Source organism: Orcinus orca, chromosome 10 (genome assembly GCF_937001465.1).
Source record: "Orcinus orca chromosome 10, mOrcOrc1.1, whole genome shotgun sequence".
Lineage (NCBI taxonomy): Eukaryota > Metazoa > Chordata > Mammalia > Artiodactyla > Delphinidae > Orcinus > Orcinus orca.
The window spans coordinates 38,058,774-38,086,005 of NC_064568.1; the positions used below are offsets into that span (position 1 = coordinate 38,058,774).

Genomic DNA, 27,232 nt, shown 5'->3' on the forward strand with positions numbered 1-27,232 from the left:
GGCATATACCCAGAGAAAACCATAATTCGGAAAGACACATGCACCCCAATGTTCATTGCAGCACTATTTACAATAGCCAGGTCATGGAAGCAACCTAAATGCCCATCGACAGACAAATGGATAAAGAAGATGTGGTACATACATACAATGGAATATTACTCAGCCATAAAAATGAACGAAATTGGGTCATTTGTAGAGACATGGATGGATCTAGAGACTGTCATACAGAGTGAAGTAAGTCAGAAAGAGAAAAATATCATATATTAACGCATATATGTGGAACCTAGAAAAATGGTACAAGTGAACTGGTATGCAGGGCAGAAATAGAGACAAGATGTAGAGAACAAACGTATGGACACCAAGGGGGAAAGTGGCGGCGGGTGGTGGGATGAATTGGGAGATTGGGATTGATATGTATACACTAATATGTATAAAATAGATAACTAATAAGAACGTGCTGTATAAAAAAATAAATAAAATTAAAATTAAAAAATAAAAGCTTTTGCACAACAAAGGAAACCATAAACAAAACAAAAAGACAACCTACAGAATGGGAGAAGATATTTGCAAACGATGAGACCAGCAAGGGCTTAACTTCCAAAATATACAAACAGCTCATGCAGTTCAACAACAACAACAAAAAAAACAGTAATCCAGTTGAAAAATGGGCAGAGGAACTAAATAGACATTTCTTCAGATAAGACATACCAATGGCCAACAGGCACATGAAAAGATGCTTAACGTTGCTAATTATTAGAGAAATGAAAATCAAAACTGCAATGAGGTACCACCTCACATTGGTCGAATGGCCATCACTAAGAAGTCCTCAAATAACAAATGCTGGAGAGGGTGTGGAGAAAAGGGAACCCTCCTACACTGTTGGGGGGAATGTAAGTTGGTGCAGCCACTATGGAAAACAGTATGGAGGTTCCTCAAGAAACTGAAAATAGAGTTGCCATATGATCCAGCAATCCCATTCCTGGGCGTATATCCGGACAAAACTATAATTCAAAAAGATACATGCGCCCCTATGTTCATAGCAGCACTATTCACAATAGCCAAGACATGGAAATAACCTAAATGTCCATCAACAGATGAATGGATAAAGATGGGGTACATATATACACTGGAATACTACTCAGCCATAAAAAGGAACAAAATGATGCCATTTGCAGCAACATGGATGGAACTAGAGATTATAATACTAAGTCAGAAAGAGACATATTCCACTTATATGTGGAATCTAAAATACAACACAAATGAACTTTCATGAAACAGAAACAGACTCACAGACACAGAACAGACTTGTGGTTGCCAAGAGGGAGTGGAGCGGGAAAGGGATGGAGTGAGAGGTTGGGGTTAGCAGATGCAAACTATTATATACAGAATGGATAAACAACAAGGTCCTACTGTATAGCACAGGGAAATATATTCAATATTCTGTGATAAACCATAATGGAAACGAATATTAAAAAAAAGAATGTATATATTTGTATAACTGAATTACTTTGCTCTTCAGCAGAAATGAACACATTGTAAATCAACTATACTTCAATAAAAAAATTCACACACACACACACACACACACACACACACACACACACACACACGGCTGTCCCTAAACGTGTGGGAAGTGGATACTGGCTCTGTAAGCTGGTGGCTTCAACATCTACCCTGTTGGGTGAGGGGAGATCTGTCCAGGAGCAACAGATCATTCATTCGTGCCACTTTCAACCTTTAGGCCCCATTCGTCCTCTACCCCACCACCATGCTGTAAGTGGGCCCTGGGAGTCTCTGCAGCCCCTACATACTGCCCAGGGGGTTGGGGTGGTGCAGGAGCCCAGGTTTGCTAAACCAACAAGAACCTTTCTACATATTGGGTCTACTTAAAGTGGGACCATTCCACTGCCTCCCCGTCGCCACCTGGCTCCCCTTGCCTGCCAGGTATGGCCCTAAGCCCTGCTGGATCCGTGTGCCTCCATAGCTATTGGCTTCCCCTGCCAGAGCTTGACTCGTTAAATTTGGCCTGGGGCCCCCAGCCTCACTTCCTCCTCTCCAGCAGCTCCCCACATATCCTGGTCTTCCCCGCCTCTGGACATTTGCTTGCGCTGGACCCTCTGCTGAGATCTGGCTGGAAGGATGCAGAAGAATGGGAATTTTGTTGATTCCCAGGGCAGGGGCAGCTGAACTGTAAGGGCTGTGGATTTGTCTTGCCAATTCTGAGTCCTGAGTTCCTGGCAAGACACAAAGCCAGGTGAGAAAGCAACGTGAACGAATGATCAAACAACTGAGTAAATGAATGGACGCTGGGCTTGCAAAAGAGACCGTGCGGGAACTGGTGGTCAGGCCACATTGGTGGGGGCGTGGGGCAGGAGGGACAGAATCTGGGTGTGGGCTGAACCCCCGTCCTCCCTCCTTTGCCAAGGAGAAAGCCAAAGTCCAGTCCCAGAGCCAGTGTTTATTAGCAAGATGGAACCCAAGGGCAGGTGTGGCCTGGACAGCCGAGGGCTGCCAGGAGCCCCCATCCACCTACCCAACTGCCCCCCAGAGCTATTTACACCCATCATCTGAAGTGGTGGGCAGAAGGGAGCCCTGGGGAGCCCCTGCAGGCCCCAGGCCTCCACCATGACCCCCTCTCCCCTCAGCGCTACCTGAGCCTGGCCCCTCTGCTTTTCTCCCAGCCCCTGCATCACAGCGGCAGGCAGAAAGCAAAGAGGAGGTAGAGTGGCCAGGCAGGGAGGGAAGGAGGGGCTGGAGGGGCTGCCCCACCCAGGCAGGGCTCCTCTTCTCCTGTCCCCAATAAATAGAGAATAAATACCCAGGAAAGGGCTGGCCTTGACTGAGTGCCCCTCTCCCAGGCAGGGGCCGGCATCCTGTGCCAGCCCCTTCTTCCCTTCTCTGAGCGCATCTGAGCCCTCACTCCCACCCCCGGTCTCCAAGCAGTCCTCGCATCCACATGTATGCCACCAGCAAACATGGGCGAAGGTGTACAGTCCGTGCCCCATCCAGGTAGAGCTTGCTCCTTCCCTGTGTCCTGTAGGTCCTGGCGGTGGCTGTCGAGCAGGTAGACTCCCAGCTGAGCCTGGGGACTGTGTGGTCCTGGCCTGGCTCGGCCAACTGGCCGGGCCTGGTTAGGTGGGCTCCGTTTTCTGCCGTCTCTGACCAGCATGGGTCTAAGTTTTGGATGATGCTGCCGCTGAGGCAGGCTATTTACAACCCACCAATAAATACTGTCTTTGCAGGGGCAGGGTGTATATAGAATATAGATATTTTATATATATATATATATTTATCTTTTATATTAAAAGGGACGAGGACTAGGCCGGCCCATCGCAGGGCTCGGACAGCAGGCCTCATGTGTCCGGCGGGTGGTGGCGGCGGTTCCGGGGTTTTTTCTGGTCCTGGGGTTCAGGAGGCCTGGGTGCCCCTGGGGCCTCCCTGGGACTGGGGGGCACATGGCGCCAGTAGCCCTGGCAGTACTGGTGGATGAGGCCCACTTCTGGCTGGGCCAGGAGCTGCGCCAGCTCCTGGTAAGGGGGTGTGGGGGGCCCGGCGCCTGGGGGCGGTGGGACGCTCACAGCTGGGGGTGGGAAGAGGGCAGCATGGACAGCGTCCTGGCCCAGTACATGCAGCTGCACTCGTGTGATGACATGCTTGAAGTTGTTCTCGGTGGCTGTACAGGAGTAGAGGCCGCGATCACCAAGCTGCAGGGCGCGAAGCAGCAAGCCCTGTTCCGTGCGCAGGAAGCGGTCGTCTGCACGCATCTGTGGGGGCAGGGGCTGGGGCTCAGGGGCTGCAGGACCACCCTGTTGCCCCGGCCAGCTCCCCGATCAGACCACCTCTGGGGCCACCCCATGCAGGGGCACCCGTGTGGAATTTCCATATACCAAGAAAAACAAGTTTCCATATAACATCTGAATAATAAACACTTCCATTTCAGGAGGAATGACCATAAGGGGATTCTGTACAATGAGAGAATTCTGGAGCACACACACAATTTCTATTTAATGAGAATAAACAGATGTTGGGGCACCCTCAGAGAATTTCCATGTAGAAGGGATTGTCTAGAAGGTATTTCCACAATAGGAAGGCTACCCCACAGAATTTCCATATGCTGGAACTCATCCACGTGACATTTCCATAGAATGAGGTATACTGCCAATAAAGTACACATATGGAATTCTCATATAAAAAGGCATGCCTGGGGGCTTCCCTGGTGGCGCAGTGGTTGAGAGTCCGCCTGCTGATGCAGGGGACATGGGTTCGTGCCCCGGTCCGGGAAGATCCCACATGCTGCGGAGCGGCTGGGCCCGTGAGCCATGGCCGCTGAGCCTGCACGTCCAGAGCCTGTGCTCCACAACTGGAGAGGCCACAACAGTGAGAGGCCCGCGTACCGCAAAAAAAAAAAAAAAAAAAAAGGCATGCCTACAAGTAGTTTCCACGTAATATGGACACCCCACAGAGTTTCCATAAAACTGGATTCACCCAAATGATCTCCACATAGGGAAGGGAGCTTGGAAGGACTTTCTTAGAATGAGGGCTGCCCCAGTTTGGCTCCTATACCACATTTCACCCACGTAGAATTTCGACTGTACAAGGGACTCTCCCAACCATGGTGAGGACTGTGGGGCACAGGAAATCACCTCTCGGCGCCGGTCACTCGGATCTCGCTGGAACAGCCACTTAACGGTAGCCTGGGGCGAGCGGGGCTGGCACTCAAGGAAGGCTGCGCTCCCTGCCACGCCATACTGCACAGACTCCACGGCATTCTTATTGGCTGTAGAACAAGAGGGTGCCACGTGAAAGCAGCACTACCTCTTGGCAGACTGCAGGCTGGCGAGGGGCATATACAGGGATACCCACCCATACAGGCAGGGCTGTGCCATCAGGCATCCACTCCTTGAGGGGGTGGCCGAGGACATCTCTTCTCCAAAACCCCTCACCCCCTCACCCCCACGGACCATGTGAGAATCCTTCCAGTGGGGGCCCCATGAGCAGCTCTGTAGGCTGCACAGCTCCACACCGAGGAGCACCCAGTGGTGAGACATAGAGCACTCACCATTGGAATTGAACCCACGGCACTGCCTGATGGGGTTCCCGTGCCGGACGTCCTGCCGGCGGCTCCGCCTGGAGGAAGACAGCTCCTGAAGGAGTATTCCCAAGAAAACTTGCCCCCCAAGTCTCTATAGCCCCAAAACTCCAGGGTAGGATGTCTCACCCATAAAGTCCCCCAGGGTAATATCACATCCACCTCTAGACCTCCAGGACAGAGCCCTGGGTCTGGTGGCCAAAATTCCAAGGGTCTCGGGGTTCACACCTCTTAGAGGACGCTGTGTAGCGGGAACAGGCTTGGCCATCCCAGGCACAGTAGGGGTCCCGGGCAAGGCAGCAGTCGGCACAGGCGGCCCCATATGCCTGGCAGCGGTGCAGGCTCAGGTGTGTGACGCCCACGGCTGAGGCCACGTACAGTTGTTGCTGTGGGCAGGGGTAGGAGCTTGTCAGTTCCCTCCCCATAGCCAACCTTCCTTAGGAGCCAGTTGGGCCAGGCTCCTCCCCTTCTTGTTCTGTGCCTCAGTGTCCCCATCTCTTTGCCAAGGGCTTGACCCCAAAGTGAAGCAGCCTCCATCCCTACCCTCAGCCCACCTTGCCAGAACTCACCCTCTTGGAAGAGATGGTCATGGTCTTAACAGATGCTGGTTCCTAGGAGAAGAGAGGGATTAGCTTATGACCCTGGGGACCCCCTTCCTGTCCTGACCTGGAGGTCTGAGGTCAGGAGGTGGTACTGAGGAGAGCCATGGTGAGGAGGACAGGACTGGGTGGTGTCACACCCACCTTGAAGACCTCCACCTCCTCTAGCATGAGCTCCTCCATCTCCTGGTCATCCTTAGGCAGCACAATGACCTTCTGCACTGTCCCGCGGTCTGGAACGGGCCGGGCAGGGCCTCAGTGGGGCTGAGGACGCTGGGAAAGGGGCACCAGCCTCAGCCCCTTCCCCCACCAGGGCCCAAACCCCCCAAGGGCAGTGGAGTGGGAGAGCTCTGTGCCAAGGTTGAAGAGTTGCCCCCAGATGAGGGGAAGAGGTCTAAGGAGACTGGCCCTGGATAAGGGGGAGTCACAGCTAGAGTCTGCTCCTCTGACCCCAGACCCTCATTTTGGGAAGCTGCGAACAGGCTGCAGGAAGTGTTCCCTTATGTTGAGGGCTACTGGAACAGCGGTGGGTGCAGTTTGCATGTGCACACGAGAGCATGTGTGTCAGTATTTGGACCCAGGTATCCTGGAGGCGTCTGGCTCTGTCCTCCCTCTTTCCGCCCAAACATGGGTCCCCAGGCACCCAGTGTCCCTGCTCTCCCGGCCACCAGGGATAGGGATGAAAATGGGGTTTCGCCATCCCCATTCTCAGTTATCCTGGTAATAGAGAGAAGCCTCCAAAGGATGAAGGTGGCAGAGCTGACACTGACAACCCTGTAGTAACCCCCTAGCAGGGCAGGGCCCAGCCCTATGGATCAGTACCCTCCACCCAGTGGGCCCAGTGTGGGAGGGGCCGGGAGCAGCAGTGGGTACCTGTGCCCAGGAAAAGCACCTCATAGCGCCCGTCGGCTGCATCCACCTGGTCCACGGCAACAGTGGTGAGACGGTAAGGAGAGCCTGTGCGGACCACCAGGGGCCGCCGCTGCAGAGGGTAAACGGCCTGGTACATGAGTGGGTGGGTGCGCATGAAGTTGATCACTTCATCAGGATAGTCCTTGGTGGACTTCATGGATGGCGTGAAGGTTCCACCAGGGCACTGCAGGCAGGTGATGAGTGTCAGGCCCAGGCTGCCCAGGGCACCCTGGACCCATTAGCTTCAGAAGAGGTCTCCGCTCTGTCTGTCCCCACCAGCTCCACCTGCTCCGCTTCTCAGAACACCCATCTGGGCTTTTGCCCAATACCCAACCTCTCTGCAGGTCCTGCACCAGCTGAGGTCCCAAGGTCTCACATGGTCAAATCCCATGGCCATCTCCCCAGCTTCATGTGCCATGACTTTGTGGCAGCGTTTGGCAGAGCTGACAATGGCCTTTCTAGGTCCTCATCCCCACCCGCTCGTCTCCTTCCTCTGACTGTTCTTCCAGTGCACCACTTCCCCAGCTCCACCCCTGCTCAGCAGGACCGCAGGCACACCCTAGGCATGTGATCAGATCACGAAGCTCTCCTGCTTAGACTCCCGCAGTGCTCCATGTCACACCAGGATCAGGTGAATCGCCTCCCACTACTGCAGGGGCTCCTGCTCACCCCCACCGCCAGCCTGCCTTGAAGACTTCCCTACAACTTTCAGCTTCCAAACAGCCTCCCAGAGGGAGCAGCCTGCCACACCCAGCCACCATCTTCGTTTCAGGATCCTAGCTGGACTCTTTCACAGCCCGACACTGTGTGTAAACGGTGGAGTCTTCCTTACGGTGTGTTTTGTTTTAACTTCAGCTTTATTGAGGATGAATGGCGAGTTTATATGTGTGTATGGTCCACCTCCACCCCCGCCCCCGTCAACTTGGCTGTGAGTGCCACGATGGTGCGGCCCATGTCTGCAAAGGGCCTGACCCAGCACAGTTCTCGTGGAAAGAGAGGAAAGGGAAAGGTGGAGTGAGTGGGGTCCTCACCGTGCCGGGCCGTGGGTAGGGCATCTTCCCTGAGAAGGGCATCCATTGGTAGTTGGGGCCCTCCTTGTGGGCAAAGGGCCCATTGAAGACCATGCGAATGTCAGCCATGGAGTAGACACACACGGCAGAGCCTCGGAACACAGAGCTGCGGGCAAGGCAGGCTGCTGCTGCGGGTGGGGCAGACCCTTGGCCCAGGGTCCTCCCCAGCCTGCCCTCACCCACAGCTCCCCACCAGGATGGGGTCCTCCACAAATCACAGCCCCCTACTCAGCCACACCCTGCCACTGCCGGCCCCAGCCCCAGTCTCACCCCGAGGAGGTAAAGACAGCGTAAATGACTGGGTTCCTCACATCCTGGGTCTGCTGGACAAACACATCCTCTGGGGACAGAAGGAGAGGGAGCTGGGAGGGTACCTTGGCCACGAGCCCCAAGGCCCTGCCCACTCCTGGGTGGGGGGCACCAGGCTTCCCCTGACCACCCATCCGGCCGCCATCCCCTGCAGTAGCCATAGGCCCCCGCCCGCCTGCCGGGTGCTCACGGAGCTCGTCAAAGTGGGTCTCGATGCCATCCTCGCCTGGCACAGAGCAGACCAGCCTTGCCTTCAGGAATGTGCTCCACTTGTTGACCAGGCAGCAGTGGCCGCCGTCATCGTTCTGGGGGGCAGGGGGCAGGGGCTGGGTCAGATCAGCTCACTCACCTCAAAGACCCTGCCAGAGCAGGGCTGATGGAACCAGGACTGGGCCTGGGGAGGGGGCAGCAAGGGGCCTCATACCAGGCAGATCCGCCCGATGCGGGCATACACGGCGGGGCTCTGTGGTGCCTCCGCAGACCGCTCACGGAAGAAGAAGTAGAGCTTGTCGTCGTTGCGCTCGGCGCTGTCAGGGATGAGCTCAGCGTGGATGAACGAAGGGTCTGCAGGTGTGCAGGCGTCAGTGAACCGCACCCTCCTTGGACAAAGCCTCTTTCCCGGGCCAGGTACAAAAAGACCCCCGAGTCTTCCCGGGATAAGAAACTACCCCTGCTCCAGCCAGTCAAGGGCCAAAAATTCTCCCACGTGTGTTTCTTTATGATCTCTGTGCCGCACCCCAGACATGCTGCCCACTGGAGGTGTTGTGGGCTCTGCTCACCATTGAGCCACCGGGAGTTGTACTGATCCGTGCGCATGGCCGTCTGCTTTCCAAGCGTGCGGAAGATGGCCGCGTCGGTGCCCATGAAGTCGATGTACACACCTGCATAGAGCTCCTCGTCTGTGGGTGGGCCAGTGGGTCAGTCATGGGGACGCCCTTGGCTAAGGCCGGTGCACAGCACACATGACCTCCAGGGCAGGGTCCCATCTCCCCCTCAGGTTCTCCAGGGCGATTGTATCAGTGGGGCGTTGGTGAATGTTTTAACAACTGGCTCTGGGAGGACTGGGATTAGCAGCAGTTGGCTCTGATTAGCAGCCAGAGCCAATTTCTGTGGTGTAAATACTCCCACCATGGCTGATCTCAAGCTTGCTAACCTGAGGTCACTCATTGAAAGTACAGTTGGGAAGACCTGCCAAAACCATTGTCTAGTGTTTCCACCCCGTAGATACGAGAAATGTAAATAATCTCAAGAACACAGATAATAATCAAATATAGTGAAATAATTAGCAAGTAGTGAGTTTTGAGTATTTTTACCTTTGTTTTTAAAGTAATTTATTTAACTGTAAGTGTATATAATTTACTTTCTAACAATAGCTGTGTTTAGTAGCTGGCTCACAGAATACCTGAAAATTTGAACAGAAAATTTGACAAACACACTGGCTCCAGCACACCGCTCCAAGTCTTCCCTCTAGACTCGCCCAGGGCAGGCCCTGTCTTCCCCCAACGGACTCCCTGGTCTGGACCCTGCCATCCGGCTAGGACCTTCTTACTCACCAAGAGGGAGAGGATAATGCCCACCCTCTGCCTTTCCCAGGCTTGGAGGTGGCACACTGCCCAGCAGCTGCTGAGAGGCAGACTCAGTTGGGCAGTCAGAAAGCAGGCAGACTGCAGGGACCTGGGTCAGCAGTGGCCTCACCCAACCTGGGGGTAGGGGCAGCAGCTGCTTCTGAGGCCCCAGGCAGGACTCCTCCCCAGAGAACATTCTCCCAACTCTCCCAGACACTTGGCCAGACCAGAAACACGGCCAGACCAGAAACAAACTCCCCAAGCTGGTCTCTGGGCCAGGGCTCTCCATTGGTGCTGCCTTGTGGGCCTCTCCCAGCCTGCCAGACAATCCGAGAACACGCTATGGGACCACCGCCTCATACCACCCTCAGTACAGACTCCGCTTGTCTTCTCTTCCAGGAAGCCTGTGGCCAGGAGGGTTCTGGCCTTTGCATGGACCACACTGTGGATTTCAGGGTAGAATCTGCCCCCTGCGCCCACCGCACCCCCATTCGAGGGGATGGATGGAGGCTCATACCACCTAGTCTCTGCCCCTCTGCGCACACTGGGGTCTGGTCTGTACCCTTCCCCTTGCCAAGTGGGACCACATTGCGGGGGTGATGGGGGGGCAGGTTTCAGACACAGCAATTTCATGGTCTCTTCCCTGGGGTAAAGTGTTGGTGCCATGCTCCCTGCTCCAGAGGCAGAGGTCACACCTTTAGGCTTTAGAACCAGGGTGGGGTGGGAGCACTCACTGATGAGGGCTGAGGCTGTGTCCAGCTTGGGGTCATAGGGACACTTGCCCTTTCCTGACTCGAGTTTCTCAGGCTCCAGGTAGAAGATGTAATCCTGCAAGGCAGAGAGGGGCCCGGCATCATCCAAGCCATCCCGCACACGAAAGGCAAGGGTCATCAGGCTCCCAGGGTGAGAGCAAGCCCCCAGGGAAACCCTGAAGCCACCCTGCTTCACTCCCCAGATCTCATTGGGTTTTAACTCTATCTTGCCAGGTCTCCCAGGGCAGGGCGGTGCTGAGGGTTCCCAGGGAGGTGCTTCCTGGTCTAGATCTCAGATAAGACCTGGGAATCATGTCTTGGAGGACTCTGCTTCGGGGACCATGAGAGGGGCATCAAGTGGGCTTACAGGGGCTGAAGCCCCTCCATGCCAACTCGTTCAGGAAGATTCTGGCCAGGGCCCCCTTGGGCCACAGAGGTACAACTCTTTGAGCTGTGGCTGCCTGTCTTGGGCCATGAAGGGCAGGGTTACTGGCCAAAGGCCTGGGATCCTGTCCTTTGCCATCAGGTCCCACCAGGCCAGAGGGCTCTGAGGTTATCGTGTCGCCGGGTTTTGTGCCCTACCTGTGGTCCTCAGGATAGACTAATAGGCCAGGGCCTTTTCCCTGCCCCTCAGCAGAGCCCCCAGCTCCACATGTCTCCGCAGGGAGCCAAGAGCTGAGGGGTCCAGCCCAGACCACATGGAATTCACAAAGCTCCCCCACCCCATGCCTCCCAGCCCATCCCTGAAGATGCTAGGAGGAAGGCTGGTGAAGGCACTGGGCAGGACGAGCTCATGAGGAGGTTAAGGGAGGAAGAGGAGAGAGGCACAGAGGCAGGAAGGAGGTGGCAACAGGTGGCAGGGATGGTGATGGGAAGGTGTACACAGGCCTGCTTCCAGTTACACTCTGCACACATGACTTCCTGCACACATGGGGCTGCACACACAGCTCGGCACGCATCACTGCGAACACACGGAACCCACTGTTCACACCCTGGGCACACACACGCAGAGTCTGAGCGGCCCCACTTCTCAGCACTCCCTGCCACAGACACGCGAGCTCAAGTGACCACTTGCTCTATCACTCACCGGCAGCCCCTGCCCCCCTGCCCGCCCCTGCCCAGCCCCAGCGCCCCCCAGCCCCGGCCCAGTCCCTCAGCCCTGTCCTGGGTCAAGTCTAGTAGACACACAGCTCTGCCCCTCCCACCCCAGGGGTTAACCCGTGCCCCAAGTGAGGCATGGGGCATGGACACCTAAGAGCTATGTGTCAGGCTGCACACATGTGCCATTTTCCCACGCTGGGTGCTAAGTAAGGTGTGGGGAGGAGAGTGCCCAACGCGTGCCCACGCATGTCTACACACGTGTTCTGAGGGCGGAGGCATGGCTGTCCCCAGGGCTCCTGTCTTTCCCACCTGATGGCTTCATGATTTCTTGTCACACTGAGGCTGACATGAGTCCAACTGGGAATGCCTTCAGAGGCTGAGGGCACTGCAGGGGAAGGAGTGGGAGGGGGGCACAGAGGTGGACGGAAGACCCGGGGGAGGCTGGCCTGGGGTGCAGGCTCCTGGCTGGAAGGCCAGGCCCAGGATGAGTTCGGTTCAGAGGCAGTGCTGCCTGGCAAGAGCCTGAAGGGATGAGGCCCACCTGGCGTGGGGCTGTGGGCGTCGGGTGGAGGGCACCATCGGTGGCTCTGCTGCCTCGGCCTCTGACCACCTGCATCTGGGTCCAGGGTGTGGCCTGAGAAGACGAGGAATACGGGTTAGAGCCAGGGGTGGCAGGGGCTGGGGGAGCGGGCTCGGGCTGCCAGCTTCTCACACCACACACATGCCAGGAACACATGGGAGCACCTGAGCCCCCAGAGCACATATATGCTCCCCTGTGTGAACACATACACACAGCTGGGGCACACCTGCACACACCTGTGCCCCTTAGGTCCAATCGTTCTCACACACTCCCTACAAGGTCACACCAGCTCACACGCATGCCCACATGGAAATGGAGGAGGGCAAAAGCAGGCAGGGTGGGGCAGAGCTGAGGAAGGGGCAGCTCTCCCCCAGGCCGTATGGCAGAAGCTGACCCAGGAGTCCAGCCTCCTGATGCTGAGGCCCCCGCCAGGCCCTCTGGCTTGGCTGCAGGGGCACCGTCCACATATGGAGGAAGCGCTCACTGCATGCCAGGCACAGTGCTAAGACCTCTGAGAGCGTTAGCTCACTGCCTCCTCCTCACACCGACCTGTGAGAAAGGCAGCTATTAGCCCCATTTTCAGGAGAGGAAACTGAGGCTCTGAGAGGTGGAAGAAGTCACTCACCCAAGGTCACAGGGCCGGGAAGTGGCAGGGCTGGGGCTCAAGCCCATCCTCCCATCAGAACCCTGGAAGGTAGCTATCAGTGGGGGCAGCACAGGGCCAGGGTGGGCGAGGCTTACCTGGGCGCGGCGGCCGCGGTTTACATAGGTGCACATGGGGTTGTAGGCGCCGGTCCCGCACACATACAGGTGTGTTCGGTTCCAGGGCTGGATGAGCCTGACGAAGTTCCCGCACTCACCCTGGGGCCAGAGGGAAAGCCAAGGAAGTGCCCAGATGCCTGCCTGGCCCCAGTGCCTTCCTGGAGTCCCCTGTCCCCCGCCGTCACCTTCCCCCACCCCACCTGTGACCCCACCGCACTCACGTTGCCATCCTTGCCTGAGAGCACACACTCCTCAATGCGCTGTGGGGAGGCTGCCCAGTGGATCTGCCAGAGATGGAGGTCAGAGGGCCCGCTGGAAGGGCCCCCAGCCCTGGGGCGCGCGTCCCTCATCTCCCCACCACATCTGGGCTGGCCCTTACAATGAGGGGCTCGCGGTTGATGTCATGCAGGTCCAGAGACAGCACGTAGTCCTTGCTGCCCACATACATGCGGTCGTGGTCCTCGTCCTTAAGCAGGATTCGGTAATCAGTTGTGTTGAGCAGGAAGTTGAAGAAGTGGGCCGTGCCTGTGGCCTTAAGCTCTGTGGGCAGAGGGCAGAGCAGCAGTGAGGGCTCTTGGAGACCATCCACCCATACCCGCTTTGACAGAGGGGGTAGCCCCACCACACGGTCATCTTAAACCCCCAGCTTCCCCTCCAGGGCCTGCTGGGTTCCCTCTCTAGTCCCTGACATTCTGGGAGGAGAACGTGGGACAGTTGGGCAGGCCAGGGAAGGGGCCACACCCAAAGCCGGGGCCCTGATTCATCGGCAGCCCAGCCAGTCTCTGGGTCCCAATGAAAGGGCAGTGGGCGTGGGCCAGGGTGTGTGATGGCATCAAAGACTCTCTGCTCAGGTGGGGAGTTAATGTTCCCATGCTCAGGGTGGGGCCAGCTTCCCACAGGGGCCTAAAAGGGTTAATGAACAGGGGGGTGGGGTGCAGGTGCAACCAGGACAGCTCACAAATGCTGGCACAGAGCCAGGGAGCCCTGTCCTCACCCCAGCTGCCAACAAGACAGAGAGCAAAGCTGGCACACAGCAAGGTCCCCACCTTGCCTGAAGCAGGTTAGCCAGGACACCGGAAAGCCCTGCTGGAGCCAAACTGCCCAACAGACCCTTGGGCTTCCCCCAGACCCCACAGGGTTGCTGATGGTGGAATCCTCAGGCCACTCTGAACCATCCAGGAAGTCTTTCCCAGGAAAGAGTCCCTCCCCCTAGTGCTGCAGCATCCCCAGGGCTGGCGACAGGGTCCAGCTGAGTCCTCAGTTTCCCTTCTGTGAGTCTGGCAGCCCTGGCCCTCTCACCCTCAGGTTGCTGAGGGAAAGTCCTCCTTTCTGGGGATGAAAGACAGGAGGAAACTTGGCTAATGATAGGCCAATGACAGAGGACTCCAGGAAACTTGGGAAGCTTCCTCTGGGAGAGGGAGTTCCGAGGGGTCCCCTTGGCAAGTCCCTCCTCCACCCACCCCCAGCTAGTTTTAGCTCCGCAGGAGAGAAGAGATTGCAGTGAGGGTGATGAATGTTCACCAGCACAGGAGGCTTGAGATGGCAGCACACAGAGGAGTATGTATGCATGCACATGGCCCAGGTATACACACACGCACATATGTGTCCTACATCAGATGACGCATCCACCACGGGGAACTTACACATCGCATCTCCCTGCCCCACATCTGGTAACCCATTTCACAGGTGGGGCTATCAAGGGGGAGGTCTGGAGAGGGAGAATCTGAGCCCTGGGATCTGAGGTCACTGAGAGCCATAGATGCTGCCTGAAGGTAGAACCAGCAGGTGGCCCCATCCCATTTAGTCAAGGCCGCTGTCTCTGACTGGCCTGGCTGACCTTGACCCCTGCTGTGTGCTGGAGACCCGGGAATGGAGCTGGAGGGGCTGTGCCTGAGAGCAGCTCTGAATGGGAGCTTCAGGATGTGCTGAGATGGGTGTGTGAGGTGGGCTGGGAGCCAGGGGAGTCCCACAGCAGACCCAGAGCCCACATCTGAGGGCTGGGCAGGGCAAAGGCCTTGCCCTGCCCAGCCCTGACTATGGCAGCAGGAGAATACAGGTGATGACCTTGGCCCACCACTGGGACGCAGGGACGCCAAGGGATCAAAGGGCCGATCCCTGCCTGGCTACAGCCTCATCAGCGGTGCCTCTGAAGTCCTAGGCAGGGCAGCCTGAGCACCTGTCCTGCACCTGTTGTTGGGCCACTCGGAGTCCCCCGCCTGGCCACCCGGCCATAGTGACAACAGGAAAGTAAACACTCCCCCCCCCGTCGCCAACCCAGGGCCAGGAAGTGTCCAGAGAGGAAGTGGGGCTGCCAGCAGAGCCCCCCCAGGCTGGGACAGCCCGCCAGGGGTTATTTATACCCTGGCTGGGGGCATGGCCTTGACTGTGCCCTTACCCGTCCTGCTGGGCTAGGGGTCATTTGGGGGGCAATGGGGGGAAGGGAGGCGAGGCTGAAGTGGGCACCTTCAGACACAGACACCTAAGGTGCGGGGAGCTCCAAATATCTAGCCCCAGGGATGCAACCAGCCATAATGCCTACCTTCCCATCCCCACCTAGCCTTGGGTCCCTATAATCCAGACCCTCCCCCTCTACAGTGCCACACGACCCCCAAGTCCAAGTCCCCCTCCCAAGTACAGACAGAGGAGACACCATTCAGCAGATGAGGCAACTGAGACCTATGTGAGGAGCAGGAGACCAGCCTTGATCTGACATCCTCCCTCTCAACTCTCCGTGCCTGAGCCCTTTGGTAGAGGTGGGAATGGAGGGAGCCTCTTACTTAGCCATCCAGTACCTATTATGTGCAAAGCCCTGTGCTCATTAACATCCAAATCACAGATGAGAGGCACAGAGCAGGGAAGTGACATGTCAGTGTGCATGGAGCGTGATATTCCCACCCAGGTCCATGGCCTTTTGGGCTAAAGGAGGGTCAGGTGCCGGCAGAGCCAGTCCTGGTGGTGGGGACTGCCTGTTGGAGGGCCAGGGCCGGAAGGTGACTCGTCCTCCATTGACAGGGCACATGACTCAGGACCCTCGGGACCCCTCCCAGTGGCCACGGGATATGGCGTCAATGGCTCTGTTGTCACAGGATGTGATGTTTTGGTCTCTGTGGAAACTAAGGTGGGTGTGGGGAGCCCCCATAAGGCTGTGTGGGGTAGGAAATGGGTGGGAGCAAGGGGGAGGAATCTCTGGCTCTGGCATGGGCTTCATGACCCCAGTTGCGGTCTCGGAGCACTCATTTCCCTCATGCCAGATTGTAGTAAAGAATTCAAATAAGGGTCCCCATGACAGCCCTGCACCCCCAGCTCCAGACACGAAGACTGAGGCCCAGGGGAGAGTGGTGCTCACCTTAGGTCACAGGGTGAGGAGTGAAACTGGTGTGCTGTCCCACCTCCTCACTCTGCCGCAGGGTAGAGGAACAGGGGGCCTTCACTCCTCCAAGAAGCCCGGGTCAGGGCAGATGGTGGTTGAGTAGCCCTGGGCATCCTGCTCTGACACCTGCAGTGTCAGCAGGGCTAGAGCTTACTGGCCCTCAGCCCCACTGAGGAGCAGGGACTTGGGCCAAGGGGACCTGGGGGCCTGAGGGGGCATGGATGTGGGGGAGCTGACACGGACTGAGGTTGCTCCTGTCCTCAGGCCAGTCCCCACCTCTGCTCCACTTGCCCCAGGCCCAGCTCTGATAGCAGGAGTGTCGCCCCTCCCCCACCCCCAGGACAATACAGAAGGAGGGGCTGGGGCACAACCAAAGGCTCTGTGGGTGTCAGGGATTCAAGTTTGTATAAGCTCCGACCTTGGGGAGGGAGGGTGGTGTGCCTGAGTGATGCTCCAGGGAAGAGCTCCCCACCCCCATGCCCTCATCCAGGCTGGGCACAGGTTGGGTGGGGTGACATCCGGGAAGGCTTTTCCCGTCATGGGGAAGGAAGAGCCTTTTCTGGCATCAGACACCTCATTTCCGCAGTCGTTTCCAGCCTCTAGCACTCTCCCATGGCCATTAGACACTAGGGGTCCTGGCCCAGAACGGCCTGGCAAAGGTCCAGAGGCAGGAATTTTCTCAGTGTAAAGGAGGCTTAATCCTGGGGGTCTCTGTTTCCTCCTCTCTGGGAAGCAGCTGATGATGCCTTACTTTAAAGGAGGTGGTGGGCGAGGACAGCACTGAGGAGGCGTGTCTGCAGCCCTCACCCGCAGACCCCGAGTGGGCGGCCCCCGACCCCTGCTGCCTGTCTCTAGGACACCAGGTCTGCTTGCCAGTGAGGCAGGGGCTGCTGCAAAAGGGGGGTCTTGGATCAGAGATGGGTACCCCGCCCCCTTGGTTACAGCCTTACAAAGCAGCAGGCCCTGACGGACAGGGTCACCTCCCTGGGCTGTGCTTGGGTACTGGGAGGTGATAGACAGGTCCCGGCAGCTCAGCCCTGACCTCTGACTTCATGTGGGCTGGTCCAGCCTTAATCCCTAAGATGAAGAGAAATGAGGCTGGGGGTGAGGGGTGGGGGTGCTGGCCGGGGTCTCTGGTCAGTACTTAATCCCCCTGCCCTTCTGAGGAGGGAAACTGAGGTGGATAAGGAGATGGTAGCAGTGGCAGCAGCAGGAATGGCAGGGTCCCTCCTGGACACTCCCATGGGCTCTAGGGAGGGTTGGCCCCCGGCCCCTTTACCACTCCCTCAAGCTGTGAGGGGCCCCAGAGGGAAGGCCCAGGGGCTGGGCTGACCCACTGGCTCTCGGCCTAATCCTCTTTTAATGAGCGGCCAGCCGGAAGGCCTCAGCCCCTGGCCACAGCCTTGTAACCCTGGAGCCCCAGCCAGGCGAGCTGGGGGCAGGGCCTCCCTAAAGCCTTGGCATGCACCTTTCTCCCTGCTCAGCACGTCCACCTTACTCGTACCTCAATGCCAAGACTCCAACCCTGGCCAGGCCAATCCAGGGCCCCAGCATCTGCCTTGACATACCAGGGTGGCATCTGCCTTGTGCTCCCATGGACCCTCTCCTAGGCATTTACCATTTGTTCAGGTCCAGGTCCCACATGGGGCTGGGCAGAAGAGGCTGTCACCTTTGATTCAGAGGCTGGCTCTCCCAGTCCCACCTCCCACCCCATCCCTAGGGATGTTCTAGATGGGAACCCCTAGAAGCCAGACCCAGGGTTTTGCCTGGGGCTTAAGCTGCCTCTTCGCTGGGGGGTAGGCTCCAGGTTCCTCTGGCCCCAAGCCCCTCAAAATCTGTCCTCTTCAATCCCATCTCTGGTTCAAGCTGTCCAGATCAGAGACCCAGAAGCCTCCCTAGGAGGCATCCATACTCGCCCCTCTTCCCCCTAGGCAGGTGAGCCAGGTCAGTGCCAACAAAACCAATTACAGCCGCTCTCACCCAATTAGCAACTAATTATGGCCTCATAGTCCATTCAACATAATTAACATGTAAATGACTCCACGTGTTTATATTCAATAACGGCTCTGATTGAATTTAATTTAAAAGTCTGAACTGGGGACCCGTATTTCATCACTTAAAGCTGCCACTTCCTGGGAATGTCAGCTCCTCCAGGGGAGAGGGACCCAAGGCCAGAGTGAATGGTGGAGGGGCAGGTGCCAAGACACTGGCCCAGCGCTGGAGAGGGTAGAGATGATTGTAGTCCCTGCCACCCTGACATGCCTATCCCAGGGGTGCGGGGAGGTGGTGAGGTCAGAAGAGCCCCCAGTGGGACCCACAAGATGGGAAATCCTCTGGAACAAGGGGCCCCTTCTATAGGGCTACTGTAAACATCGCAGCTGTTCAGTAAACACCAAGCTGGAGCCGAGCTGGAGCAGCCCAGCTGGGCTAAGCTCTGCTGCAGGCTTCCCTCCCATTTTGGGGGCTAAGGGCTGGGGGTTGGGGGTTGGAGGTTGGGGGTTGGGGCCTGGGGCCTGGGACCGGCAGGCCCAGGCGTGCTGTTCCCACGCCCGTTCCGCCCCAGCGCCCACCTGCTCCGCCCAGGAGAAGACAGGCTGGGGGCACAGCTCATCCTGACCCGGGAAAAAGCCAGGTGGGAAGGGGCAGCAGAGTCACTCCCTGGCACACAAACCTGGTAGACAGCAAAGGTTCTACATCTCTCCCCACTAAGGATGTCCAGTGACTTTAGACCATTGTGTCCCAGCAGGTAGGGAGCCCTCCAGCCTCGGTGCTTCTATTGATCCCTGCCCAACCCCAGGACCACATGGTGCCTGATTGTTCTAGGTCTGGGCTGGTGGCTCAGGGGGCCAGGACGTCCTACCTGGACCCAAATGGCATGCACGGCTGCCTAGGAGGACACCTTTGGGCATCCGCAGTCCAGGCAAAGTTCAGAGCTCTTGCCCAGCTTGGAAAAGACACAGTGTGGTCAAGGAGGCTGGCTTGAAGGGTCAAGGCGGTCCCTGAGCCTGGGGTGGGAGGAGGGGGCCTGGGCTAGGCAAGCAGTTCACACTGGAATGCGCCCCAAGAAGTCGGAAGGGGGTGGGAAGAGGGGCTCGTCCTGAGGGGAGGGTGGCACCAATCCATTTCTCAGGTGGGCAGAGTGTATCAGAGCCTCCAGTTCCACAGGCCTCGGGGAGCCCACCCCTCCTCCCACATTCCAGACCTGGCCCGGAAACCCCTCACTCCTTCCTCCACCACCTCCTCCTCCCTGTGACTGCAAAAGACAACAAACTCTCCATGGCTCATTTACTCTGATAAATCAACCAGACGGACAGGCCAGGATGGGACCAACAGGCTGGTGGGTGTCAAGACCCTCCCCCTGCCCTGGGCCCAGCCCCCATCTCTGCCCTCCTCAGACTCCTGGGGTCCCTGCAGCCCCTTCACATCACCCACCCAGAGATTCCCAGGATGTCCCAGACAGTCTTAGCGCCCCCCCGCAATATTCAGATGGGGAAACTGAGGCACCGCACAGACAGATGTGTGCTCAGGGTCAGCCTTGAGGGATGTGGTGAGGCTGTGTCAGGACTCCAGGCATGACTTAGCTGGTCGCCAGTCCAGAAAGGCAGCAAGTACTCCACACAGGCCTGGTGCTAGGACTGGAGAGTGCTAAGCAAAATGACAGCGTGAGCAGCCTTGAGCAGAGGAGCCTAGAGTGCCACCCATTCCACCTCAGGTGCTGCAGGAGCCCAGGAGGCCCCCACATTCTAGCTGTTGCTCTCCACTTGTAGTGTAGGACTGACAGGAGTCACCCAGGCTGGTGGACCAGCAGGTCCACACAGTGGACTCTGCCCCTGGAAGGAAATGAGGGCATCAGCACTGAGCCCTAAATGGGAAGAAACAAGGCTCTTGGCTGGGTGCAGAGACCTTAGAGGAAAGAGCATGTCCGGGTAGGAAGCCACGGAGCGATCATGGTAGTGATGGGAGGAGATGCAGACAAGGGGGGATCAGGGGAAGGAAGGAAGGACAAAGACTGGGGGAAGGGGGGTGGAGCTGAGGCCTCACGCCCCAAAGGCCTCCTGGTCCCTGGAGGGGCCTGTTGCTTTGGGGCTGTCTCTGCCCTGCAGAGATATAGCAGGTAGGCAATACTTGCCAGCAGCCCCTGTGAGAATGCCACAGGTCAGCCTAGCTGAGCCTCCCTCCGCCACGGGCTGGCCTCCTGGAACCTAGGCCAGCAGCCACCGCCCAGACCCCATTCTTTGCCAGGTCAGGATCAGTAAGCAACCCCAGGAGGCCTCCACCCTCTCCCAGGGGCTGCTCAGCAGCCTGGGGGGCAGGGGCCTGCAGGCCTGCCAAGCTCAGGCACCCACGTGAGCTGGGCTTTGGATTCAGATCGGAGCCTTCTGGCATCCAGGCCTCTGGCAAACGCCCTCTTGCTATTTCTAAGAAAAATGCAGCAGGAATCTTCTCTGCTTCTCCAGAGCTCTAAGGGCTCCCTTGAGGCAGGGCTCAGATTCCCAGGACAGCGCCAGGTCAGGCCAAGAAAACATACTCTCGGGCCAGTCATGTAGATGCCCAAGTGAGCAACCCAGGCCTGGTCACCCCTAGCACAAGCTGTAGGAACTAGAACAGTGCAGGGTGTGGGGTCGGGGGGGTTGCGGGCTGTGTCACTGCAGCAGATCGTGGGCCCCAACCAGACTGGGACACTCATCTCTGGGAGAGCCCCCTCCATGGCATCCCTTCCCCAAATGCATTATCTTTTTCCCAGTATGTATTTGGTACCTCTGCCATGAAAAAAAGAGCTCAAAAACCACAAGGAGAAAGTGCAAACTCTATATCCTAGCACCAAGAGCAAGACTCCATCTAGCGTCTCGCCCTTCCCCAACTGCTGCACCGCACACACCCCACCTCTGCTCCTGCTCTTCCCGCTCCCAAAATCTCCCTTCCCGTTTGTGATGTAGCCTCCTCCACAAATCCTGTCCAGACACCCATGGTAGGCATCCTCCTCCTCCTGACCCCACTCCATCCACAGGGCTCAGGGTCCCTCTTGCAGTCCTTTCCAAACACCATCTGCTTTACCAAAGGTTAGAAATCTAGAGGGAGAGGTGAGGCAGTACGGACTCCTGGGGCACCCCCAGGAACAGCCCTCTGAGGGTGTCTGCCACCCTCAGAGTAGCTCTTAGTTTCTAAGACTTCCTTTGCCAGAGCCATAACTGTATTCACAAAAAGTTAACGCACAGGGCTTCCCTGGTGGCGCAGGGGTTGAGAATCTGCCTGCTAATGCAGGGGACACGGGTTCGAGCCCTGGTCTGGGAAGATCCCACATGCCACGGAGCGGCTGGGACCGTGAGCCACAACTACTGAACCTGCACGTCTGGAGCCTGTGCTCCGCAACAAGAGAGGCCACGACAGTGAGAAGCCCGCGCACCGCGATGAAGAGTGGCCCCCCACCTGCCACAACTAGAGAAAGCCCTCGCACAGAAATGAAGACCCAACACAGCCAAAAATAAATAAATAAACAAAACAAAACAAACAAACAAAAAAGCCAAGCATTTAAAAAAAAAAAAAGTTAATGCACAAAACACAATGAAGTCAGCACCATTTTTGCCCCCATTTTACAGATGAGGCAGCAGGGACACAGACGGACTTCACTACGCAAGGTCTACCCATGGCCAGGATGCAAGCTAGGCAGTTTGAGACCTCAGAATGCCGTTTCCATGGGGCCACTGCCATCCCTACCTTACATGGAGAAACCGGGGGTGGGAGAGCCTAAGCTACTTGTCTTAAGATCACACAGCTGACAAGGTAGGATAGAGGTTTGCCTGCCTTCAGGGCCAGCTCTCTCAACCACCACAGCACCACCTCTTCATTCTACCAAATGAAGTGTCCCACCGCCTGCCCTGGGGGAGGAGCGGGAGGTCTCCCTGGAGTCAGAAGCCAAGTACCCACGGCTCTGAAGACACCCTCTGGGCTCCCCACCACCTCTGGAGAGGTCACAGGGTTGGAGGTGCACACACACAGGTGCAGACAGCCAGGAGCCCACTCTGAGGCCGCCACCTCCCAAGCCACAGGGTGAAAGATGCCTTTATGGGCCAGGATGAGATTTTTATCTTGGTGGTTTCTCTTTAAATTCTTTACGATTACGAAGCAGTGGGGGCTGCCAAGGAACATGATTTACTCCTTGAGCATGCACCAGCTCCTCACTCCGTGCCAAGGGAAGCTGGAGCCAGGGAGGGAGGGGTGGGCATCGTGCCAGGGAACCAGAGACAAGGCCTGTGCTAAGAAGGCCCAGCCAGTGGCGGTCCCATCTGAAGCTTGGCTGGACCTGGAAGGACCACAGCTGAGAGCCTCCGGCCCTGGCCTGGCTGACCCAGGCTGGGCCTCAGGCAGGCTCTCCGCAAGCACAAGGACCTGCCCCGCTCTCTCCGAGGGCTGATCCCTGGCCAGCTGAGGGGCAGCCAACCAGCACCCAGGACCTCCCAACTCCCAAAGCGGCCATTTCCAAGTTCCCTCTCAGGAGTGAGGCGGCTCCCATTTCCAGGAAAACTGAGATCCGAAACGCAGGGATCTCGGCTCAAGTTCATGCTTTGGGTCTTCCTTCCTCCCTCATCAGGCTCATCCTGGAATACCCACACCTCCCCAGTTTGCTAGCTCCAAATCCCCCTGTAGCTGTCAAAGCCACCTACCCAGCTCCCTGGTGCCACCCCTGGCCTCCAAACTCCTGGGCCTTCTCACCTGTCCCTCGCAATCTGAAGCTCCAAGCCTGTTTGGCTGGCCAGGGAGCCCCCCTGGTGGGCAAGCCCCACTCCTCACACCATGCAGTCAGGCCAGCTAAGTCGAGGCTTGCTAAAGGCCCTTCCAATTCAATCCGTATTCACCCCATACTCACTCCCCCTTGGGTGAAGTAAATAGACTGTGACCCTTCCTAACCTCCAATCTCATTTCCTAATAAGGAGACCTGGCGACTTTGGTTCTCGAATGCCACACGCAAATGATGTAAGTGGTGGCACTGTTATGGGCCCAATAGCCCCAGAGGCTCAGGAGCTGGGCTGAGGAGGGCTGGTGGGCACTGACCAGCACCAACCCGTTCACCCTCCACCTGCAAAACGTCCTTCCCAAAGAGCAAGCCAGATACACCCAGACTCTTGAGAAGGTTGAACCCCAGGGCTGCTCTGGTCATAGAAGCCCTTTTCACTCCTGGACCCTGGTTTTCCTTCTCTGAAGGGAGAGAGCTTCCTAGAGGACTCTGATCAGTGGAGGGGCTGGGGTGATGGACAACTGGATTCATAGGAAATAAGCAAACCCAAGTACTGTTTCTCCAGTGGTAGAGAGCACAAGAAGACTGACCAGTGCGAACCCAGCCCTTTCCTTGGGAAGTGAGGCTGGGCAGGCTAAAGCCGGCACTGCAGGGTCCTAGAGCTCGAGACCAAGCCCGAGCCCAAGCCCATGGAAGAGGGCTGCGCCTGCATCCCCAACCTGCCCTCCACCCCCAGTCCTGGGACAGGTTCAGACATCAGGCAGAGCCAGGCTCCATCTTAGTCCTGCTCCTGAGTGACCCGGGAAAGCCTCTGGGTCTGATTCCTCACAGGATACCCAGGCAGTCCCCCTCCCCAGGCCTTGGAGGGACTACCACTTGGTTATCATCATGGGTACCTACTGTTATTTCTATTATTTTCATCTTTCCTGACCTCCCCTGGCAAGGTGACCTTCCATTCCATCTCCTTACTCCGGCCTCAGTTTCCCCAGTAGCCCAGCCACCTCATGTCATCACAAGACTGCTTTCCCCCTCCAAACACCTCTTGGCCTCAAGTCCTGGCTAAAGCCAGCCCAGGCAGCAGCAGTGTATTGTGGGGGTGGCTTCCTGGGAAAAAGTAAACATTCCCCAAGCTAAACAAAGGACCTGGCAGGGCCCTCACACCTCCCTCTGCAGTGGGAGGTGGTACCCCAGGGCTTGGACCATCTCAGGGTGGGGGAAGGGAGAGGTTTTTTTCTCCCAGGCTTGGCCAGTGACTCTGGGGTTAAGGGGACTCCAGGCCCAGGCAAGGATAGGTGGTAAAAAGAGGGCCCTGCTGCCCAGGCTCTCTAGTTGTAAGCATCCACGAGCTCTCAAAAAATAGCTCTCCTGCTCCTGAAAATCCTCCTCACTTGACCCCTCATTTCTGCATGACCTTGGCTGTGCTGCTGATGGAAGCTCAGCAGATGGGCCGTAGGAGTCTCCCCACTCTGACTGAACCCTAGGTCCCTTCTCCCTTAAACCCTCTCTCAGCTTTAGGCCTGGCTGGGGTGCCCAGGCGGATGGGCAGGCAGCAAGCCCAAGCCTGGCCCAGTTCCTGCCTTTGTTCCTTTATCTGCCCTGGGCAGTGCGGCCCCTCATACCAGAACCTCCGGCTTAGAGGGTCTGACCCGTCTAGGCCGGAACTAGCACCTCCCAACTGCAGCAGGACCCAGGCAAGGGAGGGGATGTGCCTAGGGTAAGGGAGGCCCTGAGGCCTGGTATGGCAGCCGCTATATCCATCCAAGGCACAGATGGAGAAACTGAGGCATGAAGCCACAGTGACCACCAGTGTTCCCAAGAGCAGCCCTCTCTGTGCCCCTCTTGTATATACAGGAGGAGAAGCTCCCCCCAGCCCTGGTCACAGCCAGGCCAGGGTCCAGGTTCTGTAGGTGTTGGTCTCCATTCTCACTCCACAAATGATCAGTGAGGGCCTACTCCTCACTGAGGGCCGCATCGTAGGCATGAGCTGCCTGAGACCATCCAGCATGAGGGGGGATAGGGGTGCACAGGGCCTGGTGCACAGTAAGTGCTGAGCTCCCAGGAGGCACCGGCCAGCTGGGTGTCCATTGTCTTTTCAGCCACTTTGTCTGTGAGCACCCCATCTTGTTCACTGCACAGTCCCCAGTGCTCAGCACAGGGCCTGGCACATGGCAGGTACTCAAGAATCTGCTAAACTAAGTGACATCTAAGCATAAAAGTAGGACAGGAGATCAAGTAGGAAACAGAAAGGTCATTCAGGACAGGGAAACCTGCCCGTGCAAAAGCACAGAGGCCTGGGGATGGGGTGGCCCCAGGCAGCCAACAGCCCCACCCCAGGCTGCCACAACAGTCAGCGCCACAGGCTGGCTGCCAGTGAGTTGGGCTTTTAGTCACTGTGGGTGTCAGCTTCAGAGCTAACTGAGGGGGAATCGACCTGACCGATGTGGGCTTCAGGCGTCGGCAAGGCCAGAGCACCAGCACTATTTCTGGCCTCTCCTCTGCCTCCTGCCTGACCGTGGCCCTGCCCTTGCCTGATACTCGGTTTCCCTCTCTGGAAAAAAGGAACAAAAGCCTTTGCCCCTTTGCCCCTGCAGGTCCAAGAAGGTTTAAAAGGAGTGTACAGAGACCCTCCCAATATCTTGTTTCTCCTGCTTCCTCTCATGGGTCTCCAGGGTGATGACAAAAGTAATACCCAGAGTGGACGTCTTGGTTCCAGGATCCCAGGGGTGCGGAAACCAAGTCACCTGCCCTGCCCCTGTGGGGGGAGGGGATGCTCTATTCTCCCTGCTGGCACCATGGGCTTGGAATGGGGTGAGAGGGGGACCAGGCCCCTTCAATATTTATTAATCAGCTCTGAGGACTTCCACCAGGAAAGGGTAGAGATATCAGCAGAATAAGTATCTCACCTGCTTAGGCCTAGGAGAGGAGTTGTCTTTTACAACCCAAACCAATCAACTCTTCTGCCCATTTCTCAGGCCCTGTGCAGGACTCCTTCCAGGCACATCCTCAGAAATTCACTCCCCACTCCCCCATCAAGTTGCACAGGTAATATGGGGCCAGGAGAGGGGCTCTGCTGGGGGACATGGGAACATGGTGAGGTGGGGGCTGGGCCTCAGCCAAGCCTGAGGAAGGAAAGGTTGGCCCAGCCTTTCACCCTTATAAGTGCATCCGGAAATCTGGTCAGCCAGGGCTGAGTCGGCCCCACCCAGGGCAGGCAGCTGGACCAAGTGACCCTGGGCCAGAGGAGGGCCAAGGCTGAGAACTCAGCGGTGACCCCAGGTCCCCCAAGCGTGGCTGCTGTCCCTTATCCCAGGCCGAGGGCAGACTCTTGGGTCATGCACACCTTCGAGGAAGTGGCTAGTGAGTGAGCCATCGGTATGCCTGGAGAGTGTGTGTGGCACGCGTGTTCACCTGCCTAGTGGGTTAGCTGCAAAGGTGATGGAGCCAGTGACTTCAAGCAAAGTGCCCACTGGGGATGTCAGGCCTGTCAGAACAGCACGTGCTCTCCCTGAACTCACCGGGTGGTCTAGTCTCTAGTCACAGCCAAGAGCCCCCTCCCCAATTCCTGGGAACCCCTCTCACGTGGAGACCCATAGGAAGGTTCCTCAAGCACCCACAGCCCAGCAGAGCAGGTCCTGCTCCTCTAGCTTTCGGAGGCCTCAGTGTCTGCCCTGATTGTCTCACCAGGCAGGGCAGGACCAGTGGCAGGGAAGGGCTTCTGTTTGTTTTGTTTTGTTTTTTTTTGTGGTATGCAGGCCTCTCACTGTTGTGGCCTCTCCCGTTGCGGAGCACAGGCTCCGGACGCGCAGGCTCAGCGGCCATGGCTCACGGGCCCAGCCGCTCCGCGGCATGTGGGATCTTCCCGAACCGGGGCACGAACCCGTGTCCCCTGCATCGGCAGGCAGACTCTTAACCACTGCGCCACCAGGGAAACCCAGGGAAGGGCTTCTGCAAACACAAGTTTGAAAGGCAAGACACCTCTGTCACCCCAGTTATCACACAGAGGGAGATGCTCTGCAGACTCAAACCCAGAGGCCACACATTCTGGCTCTAGAAGCGGTCCGGGGACTTCCCTGGCGGTATAGTGGTTGAGACTCCATGCTTCCACTGCAGGTTCAATCCCTGGTCGGGGAACTGAGATCCCTCATGCCATGCAGCCAAAAAAAAAAACAAAAAAAGAAGCAGCCCAGACTCAGGACCCTTCTCCAAATATCTAAGTAGTCCAGTCTCCAGCTTTTCCCAGCAAGTCACCACCTCCTTTGTCAGCCCCAACACACCCAGTGTGACCCATGTGGCTGCACAATTTATCCTTTTTTGCTCTGACCTCTCTTCTCTCTCCTGTGCAACAGGGCCAAGTGCTCTGGACAGAGGAGGATGCTGGGGAACAGCAAGG

General features: G+C 57.3%; 1 protein-coding gene across 8 annotated transcripts in view; it reads right to left on the reverse strand.

Annotated features, from left to right (window-relative positions):
* Window positions 1-2,438: 2,438 nt before the first annotated feature.
* Window positions 2,439-27,232, reverse strand: part of SEMA3F (semaphorin 3F) — a 29,509-nt gene continuing 4,715 nt past the window's right edge. For 3 of the 8 annotated variants that reach the window (XM_033424416.2, XM_033424424.2, XM_033424420.2), the window contains 16 exons: window positions 13,119-13,279; window positions 12,961-13,023; window positions 12,719-12,838; window positions 11,939-12,031; window positions 10,279-10,372; window positions 8,759-8,878; window positions 8,404-8,543; window positions 7,941-8,284; window positions 7,632-7,776; window positions 6,562-6,784; window positions 5,833-5,921; window positions 5,659-5,700; window positions 5,318-5,475; window positions 5,060-5,127; window positions 4,644-4,777; window positions 2,439-3,764 (listed from right to left, as the gene is read on the reverse strand). In XM_033424416.2, the coding sequence (XP_033280307.1) occupies window positions 3,354-3,764; window positions 4,644-4,777; window positions 5,060-5,127; window positions 5,318-5,475; window positions 5,659-5,700; window positions 5,833-5,921; window positions 6,562-6,784; window positions 7,632-7,776; window positions 7,941-8,284; window positions 8,404-8,543; window positions 8,759-8,878; window positions 10,279-10,372; window positions 11,939-12,031; window positions 12,719-12,838; window positions 12,961-13,023; window positions 13,119-13,279 (2,405 nt within the window). In that variant the 3' untranslated portion in view covers window positions 2,439-3,353. Of the gene's footprint in view, window positions 3,765-4,643; window positions 4,778-5,059; window positions 5,128-5,317; window positions 5,476-5,658; window positions 5,701-5,832; window positions 5,922-6,561; window positions 6,785-7,631; window positions 7,777-7,940; window positions 8,285-8,403; window positions 8,544-8,758; window positions 8,879-10,278; window positions 10,373-11,938; window positions 12,032-12,371; window positions 12,468-12,718; window positions 12,839-12,960; window positions 13,024-13,118; window positions 13,280-16,085; window positions 27,223-27,232 lie in introns of those variants that run through there. The other 5 variants (XM_004267824.3, XM_033424423.2, XM_033424425.2 and 2 more) reach the window with 5 other exon arrangements.